This window comes from Myotis brandtii, unplaced genomic scaffold (assembly GCF_000412655.1).
Source record: "Myotis brandtii unplaced genomic scaffold, ASM41265v1 scaffold4, whole genome shotgun sequence".
In the NCBI taxonomy this organism is placed as follows: domain Eukaryota; kingdom Metazoa; phylum Chordata; class Mammalia; order Chiroptera; family Vespertilionidae; genus Myotis; species Myotis brandtii.
The window spans coordinates 2,542,773-2,566,834 of NW_005365371.1; the positions used below are offsets into that span (position 1 = coordinate 2,542,773).

A 24,062-nucleotide genomic window follows, 5' to 3' on the forward strand; every position below is an offset into this window, starting at 1 on the left:
CCATCTTGGTTGGCAGTTAATTTGCATATCGCCCTGATTAGCCAATGGGAAGGGTAGCGGAGGTACAGCTAATTACCATGTTTCTCTATTATTAGATAGGATTTTAACTCAGTGATTAAATTAAAAGTCCTAAGTCCATGTTGATACAAATAAATAAATGAATAAATTAAAAGTGTGATGAGAAATGAGATTAACTTTACAGTGGGAAAACCTGGCAGACATCACCTTAATCAACTGCTCAAAGTGAACCATCATCAGCACAGGGGAAATAAAAATCAAGTGCCAGAACCAAGATGGCAGCATAGGTAAACACCTGCACTCACCGCCTCCCACAACCACATCAAAATTACAACTAAAATACAGAACAACCATCATTCAGAACCACCTGAACTCTGGCTGAATGGATCCCCTATAACTGGAGAAGTAAAGAAGAAAGCACACTGAGACTGGTAGGAGGGGCGGAGGCATGGAACAAGTTGATCCAACACACACCTGCAGCATTTTTTTAATTGGGAGGGATATCTCCAAGGCCCCCCTTGAGAAGCAGGGGGTCCCAACCACACACCAGCCCCCCAACCCAGGGTTCCAGAAGTGGGAAGAGAAGTCCCTATAACTTCAGACTGTAAAAACCAGCAGAAAACTGTGGCTGTGTGACACGGAGGCTGCTGGAGTCCCAGGTGTTCCTATTAAAGGGCCTGCACACGAACTTATACAGTCTCACTTCCTCTGAGCTCCAGCACCAGACAGCAGCTTTGGGGGAATCCCAAACATAAGGGGACATAAGGGGAGGAACTGGATTATGTAACATCAGGGCAGGATCTCAGGGGAAGCTTTCTCCCAGCCAAGGGTGCTCTCAGGGGTCACTGTTCCTGTGCTGGGACTCGCCCCTTGCAGGGATGACTGGTAGCCATATCTAAGTCTCCATCAACATGGTTCACACTGTTCCCTCCAACCTGGTGATTCCGAGACCCCACCCAATCCAATTTGTAGACTCACCCAAGCTGTTTGCAGCAGCTTTTCCATATGAGTGACCTGTCCTGGATTCAGACTTTTCTAAAATCTCTCAAACAAGTAGCAGTTGGCGTCAGCATGCCCCAAACCTATCAATAAAAAGCCCAAGACCTGACACTAGCATCAGCCTGCCTTGCCTCACAGCTGGGCCTTGCCTGGGCATTTCCTAGCCCAATATAAGTAGCAGCCATCTGCAGATCTCTCTGTAGCTCCTGGCCCAAGGCAGTGGTTGACTTTGCACCTCCCAGGAGGCCCAGGGACAGTGCACCCTGTGAAAAACTTCAGACCATACCAAATTACAACTCTACAACATCCACAAGTGACACACTCAAAGGACAGACTCAGTGAGCACCAAAGCCCATTGAAGCAAGTCCTGCTCCATAGGGGTGTTTCCTGCACAGTGTCTTTTCCATTATAGTCACAGCTGGTCCTCATAGCCAACTGGCCTGGAGGTCAATTTCTCCCAGTGACATCAACAGCAATCAAGGCTCAACTACAAGATTGTGCACACAGCCCCTACAGGGGTGCACCTAGAGTGCCCAGCTCAGGTGACTGGGGAGACTGAGCCACTGGGCCCTACAGAACACCAACTAATGAGAGCATCAAGGGATTTAGTGAGACTTTCAAGGATCTTAGTGAGAATGTCAAAGACATGAAAAAGGACCAGTCAGAAATTAAGCATACACTAACTGAAATAAAGAATAATTTACAGGGACTCAACAGTAGTGTAGAGGATTCCGAGAATCAAATCAACAATTTGGAATTATGAGGAAGCAAAACAATACCCAATCAGAATAGCAAAAAGAAAAAAAAAAGACTCCAAAAATATGAAGACAGTGTAAGGAGCCTCTGGGACAACTTCAAGGGTACCAACATTTGCATCATGGCAGTTCCAGAAGGGGAAGAGAGAGAGAGCAAGATATTAAAAACCTATTTGAAGAAATAATGACAGAAAATTTACCCTACCTGATGAAAGAAATAGACTTACAAGTCTAAGAAATGCAGAGAATCCCAAACAAGAGGAACTCAAAGAGACCCACTCTAAAACACATTATAAATAAATTACCAAGGGTTAAAGACAAAGAGAGAATTTTAAAAACAGCAAGAGAAAAGCAGTTAGTTACCTACAAGTGAGTACCCATACAACTGCCAGCTGATTTCTCAACAGAAACTTTGCAGGCCAGAAGGGAGTGGCAAGAAATACTCAACGTGATGAATAGTAAGAACCTACAACCAAGATTACTCTACTCAGCAAAGCTATCATTTAGAATTGAAGATTGGATAAAGAGCTTCACAGACAAGGAAAAGCTAAAGGAGTTCATCACTACCAAACCAATGTTACTTGAAATGTTGAAGGGTATACTTTAAGAAGAGGAAGAGGAAGAAGAAGAAGGATAAAAAATATGGACAATAAAATGGTAATAAATACATATCTATCAACAATTGAATCTAAAAATCAAAATAAATAAACAAGAAATCTAATGAACAAAATAAACTGATTAATAAAATAGAATCAGAGGCATGGAAACATGAAACAGACTGACTAATCTCAGAGGAAAGGAAGGTGGGGGGGGGGGGCGGGAAGAGATTAACCAAAGATCTATATGCATATATGCATTACCAATGGACACAGACACTAGGATGGTAAAGGCCTGGGTTAGGGCAGGAACTAGGTAGAGCAATGAGTGGGAGAGGGGGAAGGGGACATCTGTAATACTCTGAACAGTAAAGATTTTTAATCCTATATAATAAAAGCCTAATATGCTAAGTGTCTGGTCATCCGGTCGTCCATTCAACCAATCAAAGCATAATATGCTAATGATATGCTAAGGCCGCTCAACCGCTCACTATGACATGCACTGACCACCATAGGGCAGATGCTCTGACCGGTAAGTTAGCTTGCTGCTGGGGTCCGGCTGATCGGGACTGAGCAAGATGGGTCGGACACGCCCTGGAGCCCTCCTGCGGTCCCTCCCCGGCTGGCCAACCTCCAGCCCTGATCGTGCACCAGTGGGGCCCCTTGGCCTGGCCTGCACCCTCTCGCAACCTGGGACCCCTCAGTAAATGTCGGAGAGCTGGTTTCAGCCCGATCCCGCAGGCCAGGCCGAAGGACCCCACTGGTGCACAAATTTGTGCACCAGGCCTCTAGCAAATAAATAAAAATTAAGTACCACATGTTAGAATGCAGTGGGCATCACTTTTTACAATATCCTGCCTTAGGTAATAACTTAAATCTCATTAAAAGGAAAAATCAGATGAACCCAAACTGAGAAACATTCTACAAAATAAATAGTTGGTAATTTTAAAGTATTATAATCATAACAAAGTAACCCAGACTAAAGACACATGATAATGAACGATACAACATACAAATTTAAACTGGGTCTTTTTGCGAATGAACTTTAATTGTGGGAAAACAAGGATATAAAAGAGTTGAAGCACACAACTAGCCAACGTTACCTAATTGACATTAACAAAATAATACTGTAAAAAATACAGCAATCAAGACAATGCAAAATGATGCAAAGATAGACATTAAATCAATCAAACAAATGAAAATGCAAGAGAAATGGTTAACTTCTATTAAAATGTACAAAAATGACTTGTACAAGAATGTTCATAGCAGCTTTAATCATAAAGTTTGAAAACTAATAAATAATCATATAACGGAAAATAAACAAAATTTAGGATAAATTAATAGAATATTAATCAACAATGAAAAGAAATGAAGTACTTGCTGATACACTCAACCAACATGGATAAACTGCAAAAACATTAATTATGCTGAGCAAAAGCCAGACATAAGAGGTACTTTTGATTCCACTGTCACGAAGTTCTCAAGTGACAACTTTAATCTATGGAGGGGAAGGGGAGGAGAGGCGGATCAAAATACTTGTCATGGAGGGGGTTAACCAGGAAAAAATACAAGGAAATCTTCTAAGATGATGGAAATATTCTATATCTTTATGAGCTATTGGTTATACAAGTTTAAGCAGTTGTCAAAACTATAACTTTGATCTGGGAGCATTCCACTTGAAACTTTCCCTCAGTTAAAAAAAAAAAAGTATTTTCACTCAAAAAATGTTTAACTGCCTACAAGAGCCCAAGTACTGACAATACAAAGTTAAAAGACAAGCTCCAGAAAAGAGACCTTATAGTCTTGCAAGCAAAGAAAAGCAAAATAAGTTAGTTACAATAATGACACTCACAGAAAAAAAGAAAGCTTTTAAACTGAAAAGTGAAAAATGGTATATTGCCAAACAAACAATAGTATAGGTACATAAAATATGCATAGAAGCAATAGAAAAAAATAATAGTGGACCTGGACAAATAAAGTAATTTGATGTGCTTAAAGGACAAAGCGAGGAGAGGGGCTTGAATTACTAGTGTAAGGAGCTGGATAGCATGAGAAGATACCTGATTTGAAGGCTCTTTCAGCCCATGCAAAAGGGTATATTCTAGAGGTGTGGCAACAAGAAATCTCTGAAGAAGTTTTAGTAGGGAGTGAGAAATAAAAATCTCATTTTGGAAGGTCACTATAGAAACTGTATGAAATATAGACTGGATAAGGCTCAGGCTACAGTCAGTCTAATAAAAAGGGTATTGTAATGTATAGACTACTTCATCCAACAACAGCAGGGCCACATTCAGGGCCATAAAAAAACCTTAAAAACAACTTTAAAAGAAGAGAAAACATACTATGTATGCTCCCAACCCATAATGGAATTAAATTAGTAATCAATAACAGAAAAACAGCTGGAAGATCCCAACATATTTGGAGATTAAACAACACACTTCTAAATAACATATGGCTCAAAAAATCTCAGGAGAGGATTTTATGAATTTGACCTCAAAGGCAAGGGAAGCAAAAGAAAAAATAAATAGGACTATATCAAACTAAAAAGCTTCTGCACAGCAAAAGAAACTGTCAAAAACAAAAAGGCAATCAACTGAATGAGAGAAGATATTTGCAAATGACACCTCCTGATAAAGGGGTTAATATTCAAAATATATAAAGAACTTATACAAATCAACAACAAAAAATTAGCCAACAAAACAAAAAGGCAACCAACTGAATAGGAGAAGATATTTACAAACAAAAGCTCTGACATCAGGTTAACAGACAAAATATATAAAGAACTCCATACAACTCAACACCAAACAGACAATCCTATACAATAAAAGCCTGATATGCTAATTATCCAGTCGGCTGTTTAACCAATCAAAGCGTAATATGCTAATGATATGCTAAGACCGCTCAACTGCTCGCTATGACGTGCACTGACCACCAGGGGACAGACAGTCGACCAGTTAACCAGTCGCTATGACGTGCACTGACCACCAGGGGGGCAGATGCTCTGACAAGTAGGTTAGCTTGCTGCTGGGGTCGGCCGATCAGGACTGAGCGAGACAGGCCAGACACACCCTGGAGCCCTCCCGTGGTCCCTCCCCAGCTGGCCAACCTTCCGTGTCCCTCTGCGGCACCGATCGTGCACCGGTGGGGTCCCTCGGCCTGGCCTGCACCCTCTCACATTCCGGGACCCCTTGGGGGATGTTGGAGAGCCGGTTCCGGCCCAATCCCGCAGACCAGGCAGAGGGACCCCACTGGTGCACGAATTCATGCACTGAGCCTCTAGTCCAATTATAAAATAGGCAGCGGACCTGAATAGACACTTCTCCCAAGAACACATACAAATGGCCAACAGGTGTATGAAAAGATGCTCAACTTCACTAGCTATTAGGGAAATGCAAATCAAAACTACAATGAGATACCACCTCACACCTGTTAGAATGGCTATTATCAATAAGAAAAGTATAATAACAAGTGTTGGAGAGGCTGTAGAGGGAGAAAAGGAACCATCATTCACTGCTGGCGGGAATGTAAACTGGTTACAACCACTACGGAAAACAGCCTGGTGGTTCCTCAAAAAATTAAGAATAGAGTTACCATATGGCACAGCATCGCAAAGATACATGCACCTCTATGATCAGTGCAGCATTATTCACAGTGGCCAAGACATGGAAACAACCAGTGTCCTTCGACAGAGTATTGGATAAAGAAGATGTGGTACATATACACAATGGAATACTATTCAGCCATAAGGAAAGATAAAATACTGCCATTTGCAACAATATGGATCTTGAGAATATCATGCTGAACAGAATAAGTCAGACAGAGAAAGTCAAGAACCATATGATTTCACTCATATGTGAGATATAACACCAAAAACAACAAATGAACAAACAAGACAAACATACAAAAACTCATAGACATAGACAACAGTATGGTGCTTATCAGAGAGGGAGGAGGTGGTGAAGAGGTAACAAAGGATAATTCATCAAATATATGATGACAGAAGGAGATTTGACTTTGGGTGGTGAACACACAATGCAATATGGAGATATATCAGAATTGTACACTTGAAACCTACATAATTTTATTAGCCAATGTCACCACAATAACTTCAATTTAAAAAGAAATTGCAGGAGAAATTAAAAGATATGCAGAACCAAATGAAAATAAAAATACAACTTATCAAAATTTGTGGAACACAATGAAAGCAATGATTAAAGGAAATTTATAGCACTGAATACATCCTATCTAATAAAGAGGGAATATGCTAATTGACCCTCACACCATCGCAAAGATGGCGGCGCCCACAGACAATAAGGAGGGAATATGCTAATTGACTGCCACGCCCCAGCTCCACCCGGGCGGCAGGTGTGCAGCAAGGCCACTCCACACGCCAGTCTCCAGAGTCCCCCAGTCCCCTCAACCCCCGAGCCGCCCAGGGCTGGCCTGAGGAGCAGGAAACCAGGGTTGGCCAAGGCTTGCACTGCCGGCAGTGGCAGCAGCAGAGGTGTGATGGGGCGTCGCCTCCCACCCCTGAGGGCTCCCGGACTGTGAGAGGGGGCAGGCTGGGCTGAGAGACCCCCCCCCTCCAGTGCATGAATTTTCATGCACCAGGACTCTAGTATATTAGAAAAGAAGATCTAGGAGAATCTGGTCAAGATGGCAGCACAGGTAAACACGGTACTTGCTGCCTCCCACAACCGCATCAAAATGTACAACTAAAATACAGAACAACCATCAATCCGAACCACCAGAAATCTAGCTGAATGGAAGTCCTACAACTAGGGAATTATAAAAGAAACATATCAAGAATGTTAGGAAAGGCAGAGACACAGAGTGGAATCGCAGAACCAGCTGATCCCACACCCAAGTGCAGCAGTTTAAAATTGAGAAAGATATCTTGGATGTGGAGGTTTCCCTGAGGAGCAAAGGTTCCCTGCCTCACACCAGGCCCCCCAGCCCAGGTTTCCAGTACCAGGAAGAGAAGCACCCACAATTTCTGGCTGAAAAAAAACAGCAGGAATTGGTTGAGTAACACAGAGGCTGTGGGAATCCCAGGCACTTCCTCTTAAAAGGACTCATGCTCTCATGGGACTTATTGCACTCACTCCCTCTGAGTTCCAGTGCTGGGGCAGCAGCTTGGAGATACCTGGGACATTCAGGGAGAAACTAACTTGCCTGGAATCAGGGTGAGAGCTGGAGGAGCAGCTTTCTCGCAGACAGAAGCTTTGGCACAGGCCATTATTCTTTTGCTGAGCCTCCCCACCACAGAGCCAATAGGTTGCACCATTATCTAAATCTCCATCGAACTGGCTCACACTTTTTGCTCCACCTTAGAGATTCCCCTGAGCCCCTGCCCCTCCCTACCTGCAGGCTCATCCAAGCCATTTCCAATGGTTTTTCCATACAAGTGGTCTCTTTTGCCTCATGCTTTGGACTTTCCTAAAATTGCCAATAAGTAGCAACTGGCATCAGAGTGCTTCACACCTCTCAATAAGTGGCCCCAGGCCTGGCACTAGTGACAGCTACCCTAGTTCAGAACTTTGCCTTTTCTGGGCACCTCCAAGCTCAATCTAAGTAGCAGCCATCTACAGATGGCTTTGTAGCTCATGCTGGGTGGCACAGGGCAGGGCACAGGCCGAGGCTGACTTTGCACCTCCAGGGAGGCCCCAGAGCCAGTGCATCTGGTGGTCAGCTTCAACCATGCCAGATTACAGTCCTACCACCTCTACAAGTGACACACTCAAAGAGCGGACTCAGTAAGCACCAAATCCCCACTGAAGCAAGTCCTGCTCCACAAGGTCAGCTCCTGCACAGGTCTTCTGCTATAGTTACAGCTAATCTTCGCAACCAATTGGCCTGGAGTGGCGGGGGGTGTCAATCCCTCCCACTGACGCTAGCATCCATCAAGACTGAATTACAATAGGACAGTGAACACAGCTCACACAAGGGCACACCAAGAATGCCCAACTCAGATGACTGGAGAGGCTGAGCCACTGGGCCTTACAGGACACCTAATACACAAGGTGACTCTACCAATTCCAGGAGACATAGCAGATCTACATAATACATAGAAACAAACACGGGGAAGCAGCCGAAATGTGGAGACTCAAAAACAAGTCACAAATGAAAGAACAAGGGAAATCTCCAGAAAAAGAACTAAATGAAATGGAAGCAAGAAAACTACTAGATACAGAATGCAAATAATGGTTACCAGTATAAGGATGCTCAAGGAACTCAATGAGAATTTCAAGAAACTTAGTGAGAACATCAACAACATAAAAAAGGAGCAATCAGAAATGAAGCATACACTAACCAAATAAAGAATAATTTACAGGGGATCAACAATAGAGCAGAGGGTGTTGAGAATTAAATCAAGAATATGAATATAAGGAAGCAAAAAACACCCAATCAGAACAGCAAAAAGAAAAAAAGAATCCAAAAATATGAAGATAGTGTAAAGAGCCTCTAGGACAACTTCAAGGGTACCAACATTTGCATCATGGCAGTGCCAGAAGAAGACAGGGAGCAAGAAATTGAAAACCTATTTGAAAAAATAATGAAGAAAACTTCCCCTCCCAGGTGCAAGAAATAGACATACAAGTCCAGGAAGCATAGAGAGTCCCAAACAACAAGTTGCTAAAGAGGCCCACACAAAGACACATCATAATTAAAATGCCAAAGGTTAAAGACAAAGAGAGAATCTTAAAAGCAGCAAGAGAAAAGCAGTTAGTTACCTACAAGGAAGCACCCATGTGACTTTTGGCTGATTTCTCAACACAAACTTTGCAGGCCAGAGGGAATGGTGAAAAATATTCAAAAGTGATGAATAGCAAGGACCTAAAACCAAGATTACTCTACCCAGCAAAGCTATTATTTAGAATTGAAGGTCAGATAAAGAGCTTCACAGACAAGAGAAAGCTAAAGGAGTTCATCACCACCAAAACAGTATTATATGAACTGTTAAATGGTCTTCTTTAAAGAGAAAAAAAAATTTTTTTAAAGATCAAAATATGAACAATAAAATGGCAATAAATACATATCTACCAATAATTGAATCTAAAAATAAACAAACAAGCAGAACAGAAACAGACTCACAGATACAGAGAACATCTTAACAGTTGCCAAATGGGGTGGGAGGGTAATGGGTAAAAAGGGTGAAGGGATTTAGAAATACAAATTAGTGGTTATAACATAGTCATGGGGGTATAAAGTACAACATAATTAATATAGTTAATAATATCCTAATAACTATGTATGGTGTCAGATGGATGAGATTTAGCGAATGATCACTTAATAAATTTTATGTCTAATCACTAAACACCTGAAATAATATAGTGTTGTATGTAAACTATAATTGAAAAAATAAAAAAATAATGATTAAGAAAAAGAAAAAAAATCTGAAAGAAGATCTAAAATCAATCATCTAACCTACCACCTTAAAAACCAGGGGGAAAAAGAGCAAATCAAATCCAAAATAACACAAAAGAAATAATAACATTTAGAACAGAAATCAATGAAATTGAAAATTGGAAAGAGTGAAAATCAAAAGCTGATACTTTCTAAATATATATAAAATAACTAAGCTCTACTGGGGAGAGAGGAAATGAGAAACTTCTTCAGTGGATATAGAGTTCAGTTTTGCAAGATGAAATGGTCTAGAGATGTTTTACAATAATATGAATATAGTTAACACTACTTTACACTTAAAATCTGTATTTTAAAAAGGGCAACAAGACCCTAACTAGCCAGGCTTTAAAAAATATATAAAAATATAAAAATATAAAAAATGAAAGTGGAAAAATGAAACTAGATCACCAACTTACACCATACACAAAAACAAACTCAGAATGGCTAAAGGACTTAAATGTAAGACAGAAAACCATAAAAATCCTAAAAGACCCCATAGGCAGCAAAATCGCAGACATATGTCGTAGCAATATCTTTACAGACACAGATCCAAGGGCAAGAGAGATTAAGGAGAAAATAAACAAATGGGACTACATCAAAATAAAAAGCTTCTGCACAGCAAAAGAAACCATCAACAAAACAACAAGAAAACCCACTGCGTGGGAAAACATATTTGCCAACGTCATATCTGATAAGGGCCTAATCTCCAAAATTTATAGGGAACTCATACAACTTAACAAAAAGAAGATAAACAATCCAATCAAAAAATGGGCAAAGGATCTAAATAGACACCTTTCAAAAGAGGACATTCAGAAAGCCAAGAGACATATGAAAACATGCTCAAAGTCACTAATCATCCGAGAGATGCAAATCAAAACAACAATGAGGTACCATCTCACACCTGTCAGAATGGCTATCATCAACAAATCAACAAACGACAAGTGCTGGAGAGGATGTGGAGAAAAAGGAACACTCGTGCACTGCTGGTGGGAATGCAGACTGGTGCAGCCACTATGGAAGACAGTATGGAGTTTCCTCAAAAAACAAAACATGGAACTCCCATTTGACCCTGTGATCCCACTTCTAGGAATATATCCCAAGAAACCAGAAACACCAATCAGAAAGGATATATGCACCCATATGTTCATAGCAGCACAATTCACCATAGCTAAGATCTGGAAACAGCCTAAGTGCCCATCAGTAGATGAATGGATTAGAAAACTGTGGTACATCTACACGATGGAATACTATGCTGCTGTAAAAAAGAAGGAACTTGGCAGGGGAGGGGGGGGACAGTTAGAGAGCAACCAAAGGACTTGTATGCATGCATATTAGCATAACCAATGGACACAGACACTGGGGCAGTGGGGGCTTGCCCAGGGTGGGAATGGCTGGGGGGGTCAGGGGAGCGGGGTGTCAAGCAGGGAAAATATAGACATATGTAAAATTTTAGACAATAAATAAAATAATAAAAGAAAAAGAAAAAGAAAGTGGGGACACCACAACAAGACTTCATGGAGATTAAGAGGATAACAAGGGACTACAATGAACAATTCTATACTCACAAATTTGATAACCTAGATAAAATCAATCAATTCTTTGGAAGATACAATTAGCCAAAATTCACACAAGAAAAAACAGATAATCTGTGTAGGCCTGTATCTGTAAAAGAAATTGAATCAGTAATTAAAACCTTCAAAAAAGAAAATATCAGGCCATATGGATTCAGTGGTAAATTCTACCAAACATTTAAGGAAGACATTAGACCAATTCTCTACAATCTCTTCCAGAAGACGGCAGCAGAGGGAATACTCCTAACTCATTCTAAGAATTCAGGATTACTCTAATATCAAAATCAAACAAAGGTATTACAAAAAAAGAAAACTAGACCAATATAGCTTATGAACATAGATGCAAAATTCTCAAATTGAATCCAATAATGTATAAAAAGAATTATACACCACAACCAAGTGGAATTTATTCCATGTATGCAAGGCCAGTTCAACATTCAAAAATCACATCAACCTACTAAAAAAAGAAAAGGCTATTGCAACGGGCTATGTAAAAATTGGTAAGCATATATACTAGAACACAACTATAAGCAGTTATCCATTTATTCACACTATGTGCCAACGACTGGGATATAAGGGAAAATAAGACAAACTTTATGCTCTTGTAGAATTTACAGTCTATTAGAGTCAGAACATTGAACAAGCAATCACAAGCCCCTAAATCAGGGACTCAACCTAGACTGGCAGGGTGATGGTGATGAAGCACTAAACTAGGCTAGAAAACAGGGAGGGGTATGGCTGAGGAGGATATTATAAGCAGGATATATGAAGGTCATGAATCAAAAGAAAAAGTACAATATATTAAATGTACTGAAAGGAATCCAGGTTTAATATCACAGAAAGAAAAGGATTACATATGGTTATGGTTTTGCTGGTTATCAGGTAAAATTAAAAATACAAGAAGGAAAAAACTTTATGGGTGCCTACAAAAGAATACCTTAGGTGATAAGCCATGATATCTACAGTAAATAGAGAAGACTAAAGATCTTAATATACTTTCAAAAGATGAAAAAATAAAGAAGGCAGGAACTGCTAAGTTACAGAATTTGAAGGAATGCCCTTCAAGTGCATGCTCTTTTTCTAATTATGCTCAAGATTCAATCTTTCCACCCATTAAGGAAAAACTCAGAAGTTAAAACAAAATACTTTAAAAATTAAGCACTTAAAATTTAACACACAGTAATCCTGATGAAGAAATAAATGTTATCCTGGAAAAGATAAGTTTCTAAAATGTATGTAATACAAAAAGTTAATTTTGCATTTTCCAATATAATTTACGTCAATATTTAGTGTATCTATTTAAGAACCCCAATGTAAACTATTTAGCCATTAAACGTTTTCTGAAATTTCTTCAATGACTTGTAGTGTTACCCAATACTAAATTATGTTTCTAATTATATGTTTAATATTTTATAAAGGAGTTACTTACAGGGACATTAAGTGCATACTGTAGTCCTTGAGGAAGTCTTTCATGTGTTTCCATCTGCTCTTCATCATTTTTCACTGTTTCCTCATGGACCATGAGTTCATCATGTGATATCATATCCTGTTGTCTCATTTCACTTTCTTGTAACACTTCATCTGAAGCAAGGATCTCCTGGTGGGGCAGACTCCGATCTTGAAGTACCGACTCCTGCAGGTCCCCAGACACAGTGGACTGGCCAGACACTCCACCCATTACCACCATCGCCCTGGAAGACTGCATTTCGTCTATGCCGCCACATTTAAGAAATAATCCTTCCAGTTTGTCGTCAATGTTCATGCTTAAGTATAACTGCCTAGAAAGACCAAGTTTGGTAACAAAGCATAGTAAATTAGTTTTATATGTCTACTTGATAATTTTTTAATTCAAATTATGAAAGTATACACTTTAATAGAAAAACTTCACTCATATATTTCAGTATTGCCTCCAATTTTTAAATTACCAAGACTAGTAGAGCAAAATACAAATTTTCATTTTTGTCTTAAAAGCATACTCTAATCTATTTTTATGAAAAATGAGCCTGACATTAAGGAAATATGTATTTGTAATAGTCAAAGGATTCATATCCTTTAGGATATTAAAATGTTTTATAAGAAGAAATACATTCATTAAGAAATAAACTGACAAAACATTATCAGGCAAGTCATAAAATAAACTTAGAAACAGTCACTAAATATATAACATAATAGTGGATTACAATAATCAAAGAGACAAACATTAAAACAGAAGTACATACTTCATTTACCAAACTGGTAATAACTTTTAAAAAATTAAGTACAATGTTGAGGTGGCTGACGAAAAGACACATCTACTGACAATGGGAATAAAAATTAGTTCAACAATTTTCAAAGGCAATTTGGCCTATATATCAAAAGTCATAAAACTGCACATATTCTTTGAACCAGTGATTATACTTTTAGGAACCTATTCTGATGAAATCAGTAATGCATACAAAGATATACACGAAAAATCACTGTAGTGTATGTAACAGTGAAAAACTGAAAATGTACTATATATTCAACAAAAGAAAACTAAATATATTCATACATATGCTTTAAAACTAAACTATAGTGATGGCTGCACAACTCAATAAATTTACTAAAAATCACTGAATTGTACATTTAAAACAGGTGAATTTTAACTTTATTGCATGTAAATTATATCTCAATAGTTTTTCTTAAAAATAAAATCAGAATGGCTACCCTTGGGAGGGGCTGCTGATAGGAGGCAGGAAGAGAAGGATGTCTGAGAGCTGGCAATGTTTTTTCTTGAGTTGAATGATGGTTGCACAGGTGTGCTCACTTTGTAAAATTGCAAGATGTACATCTGTGATATGTGCACATTCTGTCAGTTGTTACAGTACTTCAATAAAAAGTCTGTTGAAACAAAAAATCCATATAGTCATAAAAATATTCTTTAAAAATATTTTTAAATGTGGAGAAATATCCCAATATAAAGGGAATTGTGTGTGTGCGTGTGTGAATGTGCACAGGTTTATCTAAAATATTAATATTAACATCACCAAAGGATGGTAAAATTATCAGGTTTTCTCTCAATTATATTTATCTCTAATTTGAAAATTTTCCATAATAAAAATTTTTATAAATGTTTTTAGATTTCTTTAAATGTAATAAAAGTATTTTCATTACTAATATAGTCAAGTAGTTGTACATGATTAAATAGGTCATGATAAAAACTAGACACTATTACATTATCTTATTTTCTCTATTATTATAGAAAAGCCAAGCAATATTAAATCTGCCCTTCTAACTCTGGTTGCTATAAATTCATATTCCATTGTGTTATTCTAGGAACTAACAACAACAACCATGAAATTCAAAGAAACATTTCAAAGAAGGTCAAAGCATTGGTACAAAGCTTGTTTTTTTAAACTAACTTCTATCATCAGATTGTGTGAAATAAACAGACATACCCTACCCAAGGAGAAGGGACCATAATTAGTAAACACATTAACTATGTTTCAGTTTAGTCACCTCTTTCCCAAATCAATAATGCTTACTGCCTTGGATCATAGCTTTCAGAGGTAAAATAAATGATCAGTTAAGTTCAAATACACTACTGAAATTTAAATACTATTTCTTTTACTAAGGTTTTTATATAGGGAGAAAACTTTACTTAAATAAACAGCTAAAAACATATAATAGCAAAGTAAACAAAATAAAAATATAATTCATACTTGCTAATCTTGTTTTCCCTGGTACCAGGTACTATCAGTCTGGATTACACAGGACAAAGGACCGAGAATCTCATTTCACTTTTTAAAATCTCTAAGTAGCAAACTTAAAATCTAAAGAAAATATATTTTAAATATACTACCAAATAACTGTTCTCTTCAAATATTCTGTTATCACATTTCTTACAAAATAAACTATCCTATGACTATGTGAAATTTAAGTTTTTGAGGGTTAGAATTTGCTTATTTTGGACATTTCTTTGGAAATCCTTACCAAATAAATTATATTCTTCTAATCTATTTACTGTTTTTCTTAAAGAATTAGGAAAGCCCCTAACTTAAAAAGGACTTATATATACAGTTGCTGCTACAGTTGCTAGTGTTACACAGTTTTGTTTTGTTTTTAAGGAGATTTTTGGCTCAGTGGTTGAGTGTCAACCTATGAACCAGGAGGTCATGGTCTGATTGCCAGTCAGGGCACATGTTCAGATTGCTTGGTCAATCCCCAGTAGAGGGTATGCAGGAGGAAGCCGAGCAATTCGCTCTCATCATTGATGTTTCTATCTCTCTCCCCCTCTCCCTTCCTCTCTGAAATCAATAAAAATATATTTTTTAAATAAATTAATTAATTAAAATTAAAAAGGAGCTTTTTAAAATATAGGAGCTGTATAAGAAGAGATTATTAAATTATCAATTTAGAGAAACTGACCTAGGACAGAACTTAGTTTTTAAATAAAAGTGGCCGAAGTCGAAGCTGAAAGCCAACACAAGGTCCACATTTCCCTAAAGCAGAAGTACCGAACTCCAATGTTCCTGATCACATACCTTATCAATTTTTTAAAATTTAGCATATCCTAATACATCTGACCTTTGCACAACACAGGGTTAGGAGTACTGACCCCCTGCATATAACTTTTAATTCCCCAAAAACTTAACTAGTCCCTTGATATCCTTAAGGGATTGGTTCCAGGACCCCTGTTCAATACCAAAATTCGAGGATGCTCAAGACCTTATAATAAAATGGTGTAGAACAATGCATACAGTCGACCCTCGGCATCCACAAATTCCCAACCGAGGATCAAAAATAAGTTTTTTAGGGCTAAAACTTATTCAATGTATGGTTGGCTGAATCCACAGGTATGAAACCTGGAAATACAGAGAGTCACTATATATTTATTAGGAAAAATCTGCATGTAAGTGGACCCACACAGTTCAAACCCATGTTGTCCAAGAGTCAACTGTATATGCATACTATTTTAAACTAAACTGCTATAACATTGTGTTAATATATAATGTCCACATCAACAAACACAAATATGTAATACATATATACATATATATATATACTAGTATATATATATTTCTTTTTTTTACTCACCTTATCCCTAACATCAGACTGAAACAATTCGAATTGAGGAAGTCGAGGTACTTTGGAGATACAGAATACTTTGAGGGAAAAGGCAGGTTTGCATAAAGTGCCAAAGTAAGGGACTTAGAACAGGAAGACAGCAAACCTCAACAGAAATGGTAAATGGAAAGGGAAATAGAAATACTGTAAATGGAAGACAAACTTGACCTCTTTGAAAATTTTCTTGAAAACAGGCCATATACGCAGAAAAAATAATTCTCTCTTCCTTTTTTACATACAGGTTCTTATTCCTATGACCATATTGGCTTAGCCTATAAACTATTTTTAAGACAATCTCCCTGAAATACCAGAAAATACTAAGATAACACAGATTTCAATATCAATGAACAATGCTCTGATGAGGTTTTAAACTATGCCTTGGAAAAATCTATCCAAAATGAAAACTACACGTAACCCTGACCCAGCAACCTCAGTGCTAAAAATACATACAATCCTGCGGGCTTATTCATGAAAATTAACCAAAGATATATGTACAACCCTTTAATAGGAAAAGATTGGAGACAACCTAAGCATCCACAGCCAAGACTTATTATTATTCAACCATACAATGGTATGCACACAGCCATTAAAAGGAATGATGCAGCGGGGACAGGAGCAGGCTAGAAGGGGCCAATGCGGGGGAAAGGGGGACATATGTAATACTTTCAACAACAGGTGGTTGCTATATGTGCTGAAAAAAAGTTCTCCAAGATATATTAAGTGAAAAAAATCCAAGAGAAGAAACAGAGACAAATAGCATGACCCATACGTGTATCACTACCTCAGCTAGTGTCTGGACAGAGTAAACTGAACAGGAAATGAAACAAGGCTCTCAAACAAAAAAGTTAATTTCACCATCCCTGTAGTAAAAGGGAAAAGTACAAAGCTACACCAAGAGAAATGACAAAGGACAAAGTTATTGTCCTTAACTTTCCCCCTCTAACTCCTAATGATCTCAAAGATCTCATGTGCTTCACAGCACATTCAAAAATCCAAACACAACAAAAGGTCCCATGCTCAAAATTTAACACAAGATATTTCCCTTTTAAAATTTCAGTCTTTTTAGGGAGGACCAGATAAATGTAAAGAAAACTCATGTAATCAATACACATTTCGATGTGAACAGTTAAATGTATTTTCCTGATAAACCTTCAAAAAAGCCAACTGTTTTTTGACCCAAATGTCTGTACAATTAATGGAAATTCAGGATTTAGGGATATTATATAGGTGAGAGGAAGAAAGAAATAATGCTTCTTTTAAATCATGTCACCTACATAGAAGAGTGCACTAGAAGATACAAAGAAATAATTTGCATTCCCAGGAGCCGCTGACCAACTGGGAAAAAAGGACTAGAGGGAGTAGTAAGTCACCCTGAGCTCCTTGAGATGACCCACTATCTTGTAAGTGAAAGGACCTTGGACAGCTGACAATGGTGTACAACAGCAGAACTGTTAACAACCAAAACAGGATAAAAAATTAAATCCAAAGGCTAATTCAACTAAAGGCGGGTTGGTACTCCTGTAGTTTCAAGTTAACCATAACAGGGATTACTAACAAGAACAGGAGAGGAGAGAGAAAGGATGGGGCCCACCTTAGGCCAATTTCTGCTAAATTTACCTTCTAACTCAGCATTATTTCCCCTTTCCAAGTTTTATTCTTCCTCATCTCCAGCCCTCTGCCAGAGAAGCCAAAAGGTACAGCAACAGAGATATTTAGGGGGCCACAATACAGCTTCCTGCTCAATTCAATCCCCACTCTCCCTCACACACCCTTTTCCAATAAAAAATGTTTGGTGCAGCTATGTAAAAGTAATCGGAATTGTGGTGGGTTAGGAAACCCCTCGTCATTGTTGTGAATTACCAACCATCTCTCTCCTGTCTTCCAGAAGAGACAGCTTACTCTTCTTGTTGTCACTGTCTAGTTTAATGCTTCTAATCAACTATGTATGTGCAATTAGAAACTAAGCTTTATAGAAATAGAGTAAATAAACTTTGAGTAGGGGCTTTTCATAAGGAATTAAACACATGGGCTTTTAATACAAGCATTTGCAAACAATTACTTCCTAAACTGAGGGGACTGTTAGTCTTGTTTTCAGAGGACAAAGTAAACAGAAGCATACCAGATGGACAAGTTGGGCATTAATACTCATTTTTAATCAAGTACAAAAGGCATTTAAAGTGCTTACTGAGTTCTTTTTTTATAACAGTTCTATGCAATTAATAAGAAAAATATCTTTCCACATTTGTTAATAGGCTTGAGTCTATACTATAAAATCCAGAGATTATCATCATCTGGAAAGCACTGTGCTGAGTACATTTATGTATCTTAATTCACTTAATATTTACAACACTCCAGACAGTAAGAGTACATCCCCATGTAACAAATAAAGAAAGAAAAGCGAAACTAAGCATATTCTGCACTTCAAATATTCATCACCAAAGTCTTCTAAAACAATGTAACAAGAAAATAGTGGTATTTAGAAATATTAAAATATCAAATTTATGGCAACTCAAAATGTTTAAAGGCACAATTACAATTTATCTTAAAAAGGAGCTGGGGGGGGGGGGGGGGGAAGAAAGGTCCAAGTAAAAGAGAACCCTATATTCTGCTGGATCTAGTTGTTTCATCCATCACATTATATGTTAACAATTCAAACATTAATATTAAAAATACTTCCTCTATTAGAAAACTATGAATTTTCTACAGTTTTCTATAATAAAAGGAATATCAAAAATACTTAAAACAAATTTCTTGCTCAAGCAAGTGTCATCCCATGCACCAGAAGGTCAAGGGTTCGATTCTGGGTCAGAGCACATACCTAGGCTGTGCTCAATCCCCAGCCAGGGTGTGTACAGGCACGTACAAGCATATACAAGAAGCAGCCAATCGATGTATCTCTCACATTGATGTTGGTTGGAGTGTCATCTTGTGCACCGAGGTGGCAGGATTGAATCCTGTTCAGCGCACATACCCAAGTTTCAGGTTTGATCCCAAGTCAGAGCACATGCAGGAGGCAACAGATGGGGGGGGGGGGGGGGGGGCGCGCTCGGTGTGTATGTCTTCCTCTCTCTAAAATCAATTTTTTTTAAAAGAAAATAGTTTCCCTGGAAAATTTAATGTAAGTATATATGTGTTGATGACAGGTAGATGAAAAATACAATGCCCTATATAGCAAAAGGGTTAAAGAAGAAAACACTTTCCCACCTAAACTTCTCAAAGTTACATAATAAACATTTTTCTGTGCTGAACAAAACTTAAAATCTAAAATAACAACAACATAATACAACAATTTTCTCTTAACACTGTTTTTTTCAGGGGGGAAAATAAATCCCAAGTTTCTACCAGATCTGAATACCAAAACATAAAAAAACCATTGCACAAACTCAACATAAAATCCTAGCATCCAAAAACTGGTTTCATATTTGAAAATTTTACTTATTCATGATAATGAAAAACAAGTACTGAAGTTACCTGATACTAAGGTAAAAATGAAGACTTCAAGGAAGGGAATTCTGTACAGTTGAAAAAGAAATCATGGTTGAATTTCTACCTTTCATAAGCTTCAGTGGCCCTCAATACCACCTTAAACCACTTATGCCATCAGATTCCTAAAAAATAAACACAATGAACAAAACACGTTACTTATGGAGGAAAAAATACTGTACAAATACAAAATGGAGAAACTGGTACCAATAATGAAGTAATCACTCTTTGTAAATAATAAGCTATGCCTGAATGACCAGTGCAATGACTTCTTTTAAGTCTAAAACTGGGAAAATATAATAGTAGTAAGTAATAACTTGTGATATAACCCTGACCTTATAAAAAATAATTTGCCTAGATCTGGAGTTTACAGATTCAGAGATACGAGACATTGAAGGAAATTCAGAGGATTACAGAACTAAATGGTTAAAAAAGAGAAAACAAAGATTAAGAAACCACTTAACACTATTCATATCTGCTTTGTAATGTCTATGAAGTGAAGAAGCACACATAATACCAAACCTTACAAATAATAAAACTAGTTATGTACAGAATGCAATTGTAATCACAATAGAAAAGATCTAGCTTCAGAAACATAATCAGCAAGGTTATCTTCGATAGGAAAAGCTGACAAAAAGATGAGAGTAATCATAGGGAGACTATGTACCATATCAAAAAAATATAAACCCAAGGCATAAGCTATAAACAAGAAGAAAACTGACAGTGAGTATTTTTATAAAGAGACTGAGATAGCAATTAGTTTTGATAAATTTGCTTAGTAAAAGACTAAAGAGTTTATGGAACTTGCTACCACAGAGATATTTAAAAATACTGGATTCCTATTTTATCAAGAATAATTCATACATACTCCTTCACAGGAAGCTTGGAGACCAAACAATATATGAAAACTCTGATTTTGTATCAATTTTTACAATGGTGCAAAGGCAAGAATAGTCTTTCTCACCTAGAACCGGTAATAATTCCATCTGTGAACTTCAGAAAGTATAATACTAATTCACTTTTCAAAAACATTTCAACATTGTGTCCTATTTTAAAACTTTAAATTGAGATAGAGCTATTCACCCTCAGGACCCTTCTATTTCAGAATTTTCCAGAATATTTTTGCATGTCTGTTTTTCCAGATAAACCTTTATCCCAAAGTAAAATTTCTTTTCTTTCAGTAGGATTGTATCATATTTAAATGGTAGTGAAATGACAACAGTAACAATAACCTGGGCAGGAGAAAGAGGGAGTCACAATCCAGAGCTGCTCCAATAAATTATCTAAAACGCCCAGTTTTGCCCAGCTGGTGTGGCTCAGCAGTTGAGCGTTAATCAAGGAACCAGGAGTTTGCTGGTTCGATTCCCAGTCAGGGCACATGCCCAACTTGCAGGCTTGATCCCCAGTGGGGGGCTTGCAGGAGGCAGACAATCAATGATATTCCTTTCTCATTGATGTTTCTCTCTCTCTATCCTTCACCCTTCCTCTCTCTCTCTAAAAATCAATAAAAACTTATTAAAAATAAATGCCCAGTTTTAACGATATAAGATGTATTTTTTTAAATGAAATGTGACCCATATTAAAACAGCAGTCATTACAAGCTGTTTCTGAGTATCCCCATATATTGGTTTAAGCAGAGATTTCAAAATATTTATTATAGGTATGTTAAAAGTAAAATATTTTCGTAATTTTAATTATGAAAACAACCAATCAATAAAGAGATTATCAATAAGGGTACAGAAATTATGTAAAAGAACCACATGGAAACTAAATTTGAAGAATAACAAAATATTTACTAGAAGATTCAGAAGTGGATTCAAGATGGCAGAAAAAAAATCAATGACCTTGAAAATAGACACATCAGTAGAAATTATCCAATCTAAAGAACAGAGAAAAAAAGTTGAAGAAAATTGAATAGAGTCTCAGAGACAAATATACTAACACTTCTAGAGTCCCCAGAAGGAAAGGAGAGAAAGGGCAGAAAAAATATTTTTCAAATAACATACCAGACTAAAACATTCCAAATTTAATTTTTTAAAAGAAATCAAATCTACAGGTCTTAAAAGTTCAATGAATTTAAAGTAGAATAAATACAAAGAGACCACACTGAGACATATCAGGAAACTATTTAAAGCAAACTCAGAAAAATCTAGCAGGCATAAAGAGAAAAATTTCTCAGCATGTGCAGGGAACCATCAACACGATTAAGAGCTGACTTGCAATCAAAACCAATAAGGGACATGAGACAGTGGCATCACATATTCAAAGTGCTGGGGGGAAGAGCTGTCAACCAAGAAGGCAACAAAATTATCCTTCAAAAATGAAGGCGTAATGTAGTCTCAGATAAACTAAGGCTGAGAGAATTTTTTGCTAGCAGACCTGCCTAATAAATCCTAAAGGAAGTACATGAACTGAAAAGACACCAGACGCAAAATACAGAGGAAGAAAAGAACACCAGAAATAGTTAAAATGGTAAATGTGTATGTTAAAAGACCATAAATATAGTCACATGCCACACACAACATTTAGGTCAGTGACAGACAGACGACATATATCACAGTGGTCCCTTAAGATTATAATGGAGCTGAAATATTGAATATAGTGAGGTGGTAGCCGTTGTAATGTTAACGCAATGCATTACCAGTATCTATAGTATTCAATACAGTAACATACTGAATGGGTCTGTAGCCTAGAAGCAGTAGGCTCTACCATCTACATTTGTTTAAGTGCTCACTGTATGATGTTAGTACAACAATGAAATCACAGAACAACACATTTCTATGCATGTAGCCCCATCAAGTGATGCATGACTATATTTTTCTCATTTCTTCTCTTAACATCTTTCAAAGATATAAGATTGTAGAAAGCAATGATTATAACACTGTATTGCTGGGTTCTTACAGCATATATAGATGCAATATATATAACAACTAGAGGCCTGGTGCACAAATTCATGCACTTGGGGGGGGGGGTCCCCTCAGCCCAGCCTGCGCCCTCTCGCAGTCAGGGAGCCCTCGGGGGATGTCCAACTGCTGCGGAGGCAGAAGAGGCACCTACCACCACTGCTGCGCTTGCCAGCCATGAGCCCAGCTTCTGGCTGAGCGGTGCCCCTCAGTGGGAGCACACTGACCACCGGGGACAGCTCCTGCATTGAGCGCCTGCCCCCTGGTGGTAAGTGCACATCATAGCGACTGGTCCTTCTGCCATCAGGCCGAAACCAGCTCTCCGACATACTCCGAGGGGTCCCAGACTGCGAGAGGGTGCATGCCAGGCCGAGGGACCCTACCAGTGCATGATCGGGGCCGGGGAGGGACGTAGGAGGTTGGCCAGCCGGGAAGGGACCCCGGGAGGGCTCCAGGGTGTGTCCAGCCCTTCTCCCTCAGTCCCAATCAGCCAGACCCCAGCAGCAAGCTAACCTACCAGTTGGAGTGTCTGCCCCCTTGTGGTCAGTGCATGTCATAGCGACTGCTCAACCAGTTGACTGTCTGCCTGCTGATGGTCAGTGCACGTCATAGCAGGCAGCTAAGCGGCCTTAGCATATCATTAGCATATTACGCTTTGATTGGTTGAATGGCCGACCAGACGACTGGACACTTAGCATATTAGACTTTTATTATATAGGAACTAGAGGCCCGGTGCACAAAAATTTGTGCACTTGGGGGGTTCCCTCAGCCCGGCCTGTGCCCTCTCACAGTCTGGGACCCCTCAGGGGATGTCCACCTGCTGGCTTAGGCCCGCTCCCCGGGGGATCGGGCCTAAGCTGGCAGTCAGACATCCCTCTGGCAGCCCGGGAGCCCTTGGGGGATGTCCACTTGCCAGCGGGGAACAGGCCTAAGCTGCAGTCAGACATCCTTAGTGCTGCTGAGGAGACAGGAGAGGCTCCCGTCACCACCGCTGTGCTGGCAGCTGTCAGCCTGGCTTGTGGCTGAGAAGAGCTCCCCCTGTGGGAGCGCACTGACCACCAGGGGCAGCTCCTGCATTGAGCGTCTGCCCCTGGTGGTCAGTGTGTGTCATAGTGACCAGTCATTCCCAGTCGTTCTGCTGTTAGGGTCAATTTGCATATTACCCTTTTATTATATAGGATAGAGGCCTGGTGCACGGGTGGGGGCCGGCTGGTTTGCCCTGAAGGGTGTCCCGGATCAGGGTGG

At 38.6% G+C, this 24,062-nt stretch overlaps 1 protein-coding gene across 4 annotated transcripts in view; it reads right to left on the bottom strand.

Annotated features, from left to right (window-relative positions):
• Positions 1–24,062, bottom strand: part of ZNF148 (zinc finger protein 148) — a 144,610-nt gene that overhangs the window by 63,075 nt on the left and 57,473 nt on the right. For 3 of the 4 annotated variants that reach the window (XM_014545259.1, XM_005873127.2, XM_014545257.1), the window contains 3 exons: positions 19,903–20,039; positions 14,032–14,205; positions 12,776–13,124 (listed from right to left, as the gene is read on the bottom strand). In XM_014545259.1, the coding sequence (XP_014400745.1) occupies positions 12,776–13,108 (333 nt within the window). In that variant the 5' untranslated portion in view covers positions 13,109–13,124; positions 14,032–14,205; positions 19,903–20,039. The remainder of the gene's footprint in view (positions 1–12,775; positions 13,125–14,031; positions 14,206–19,902; positions 20,040–24,062) is intronic. The other variant, XM_014545258.1, reaches the window with a different exon arrangement.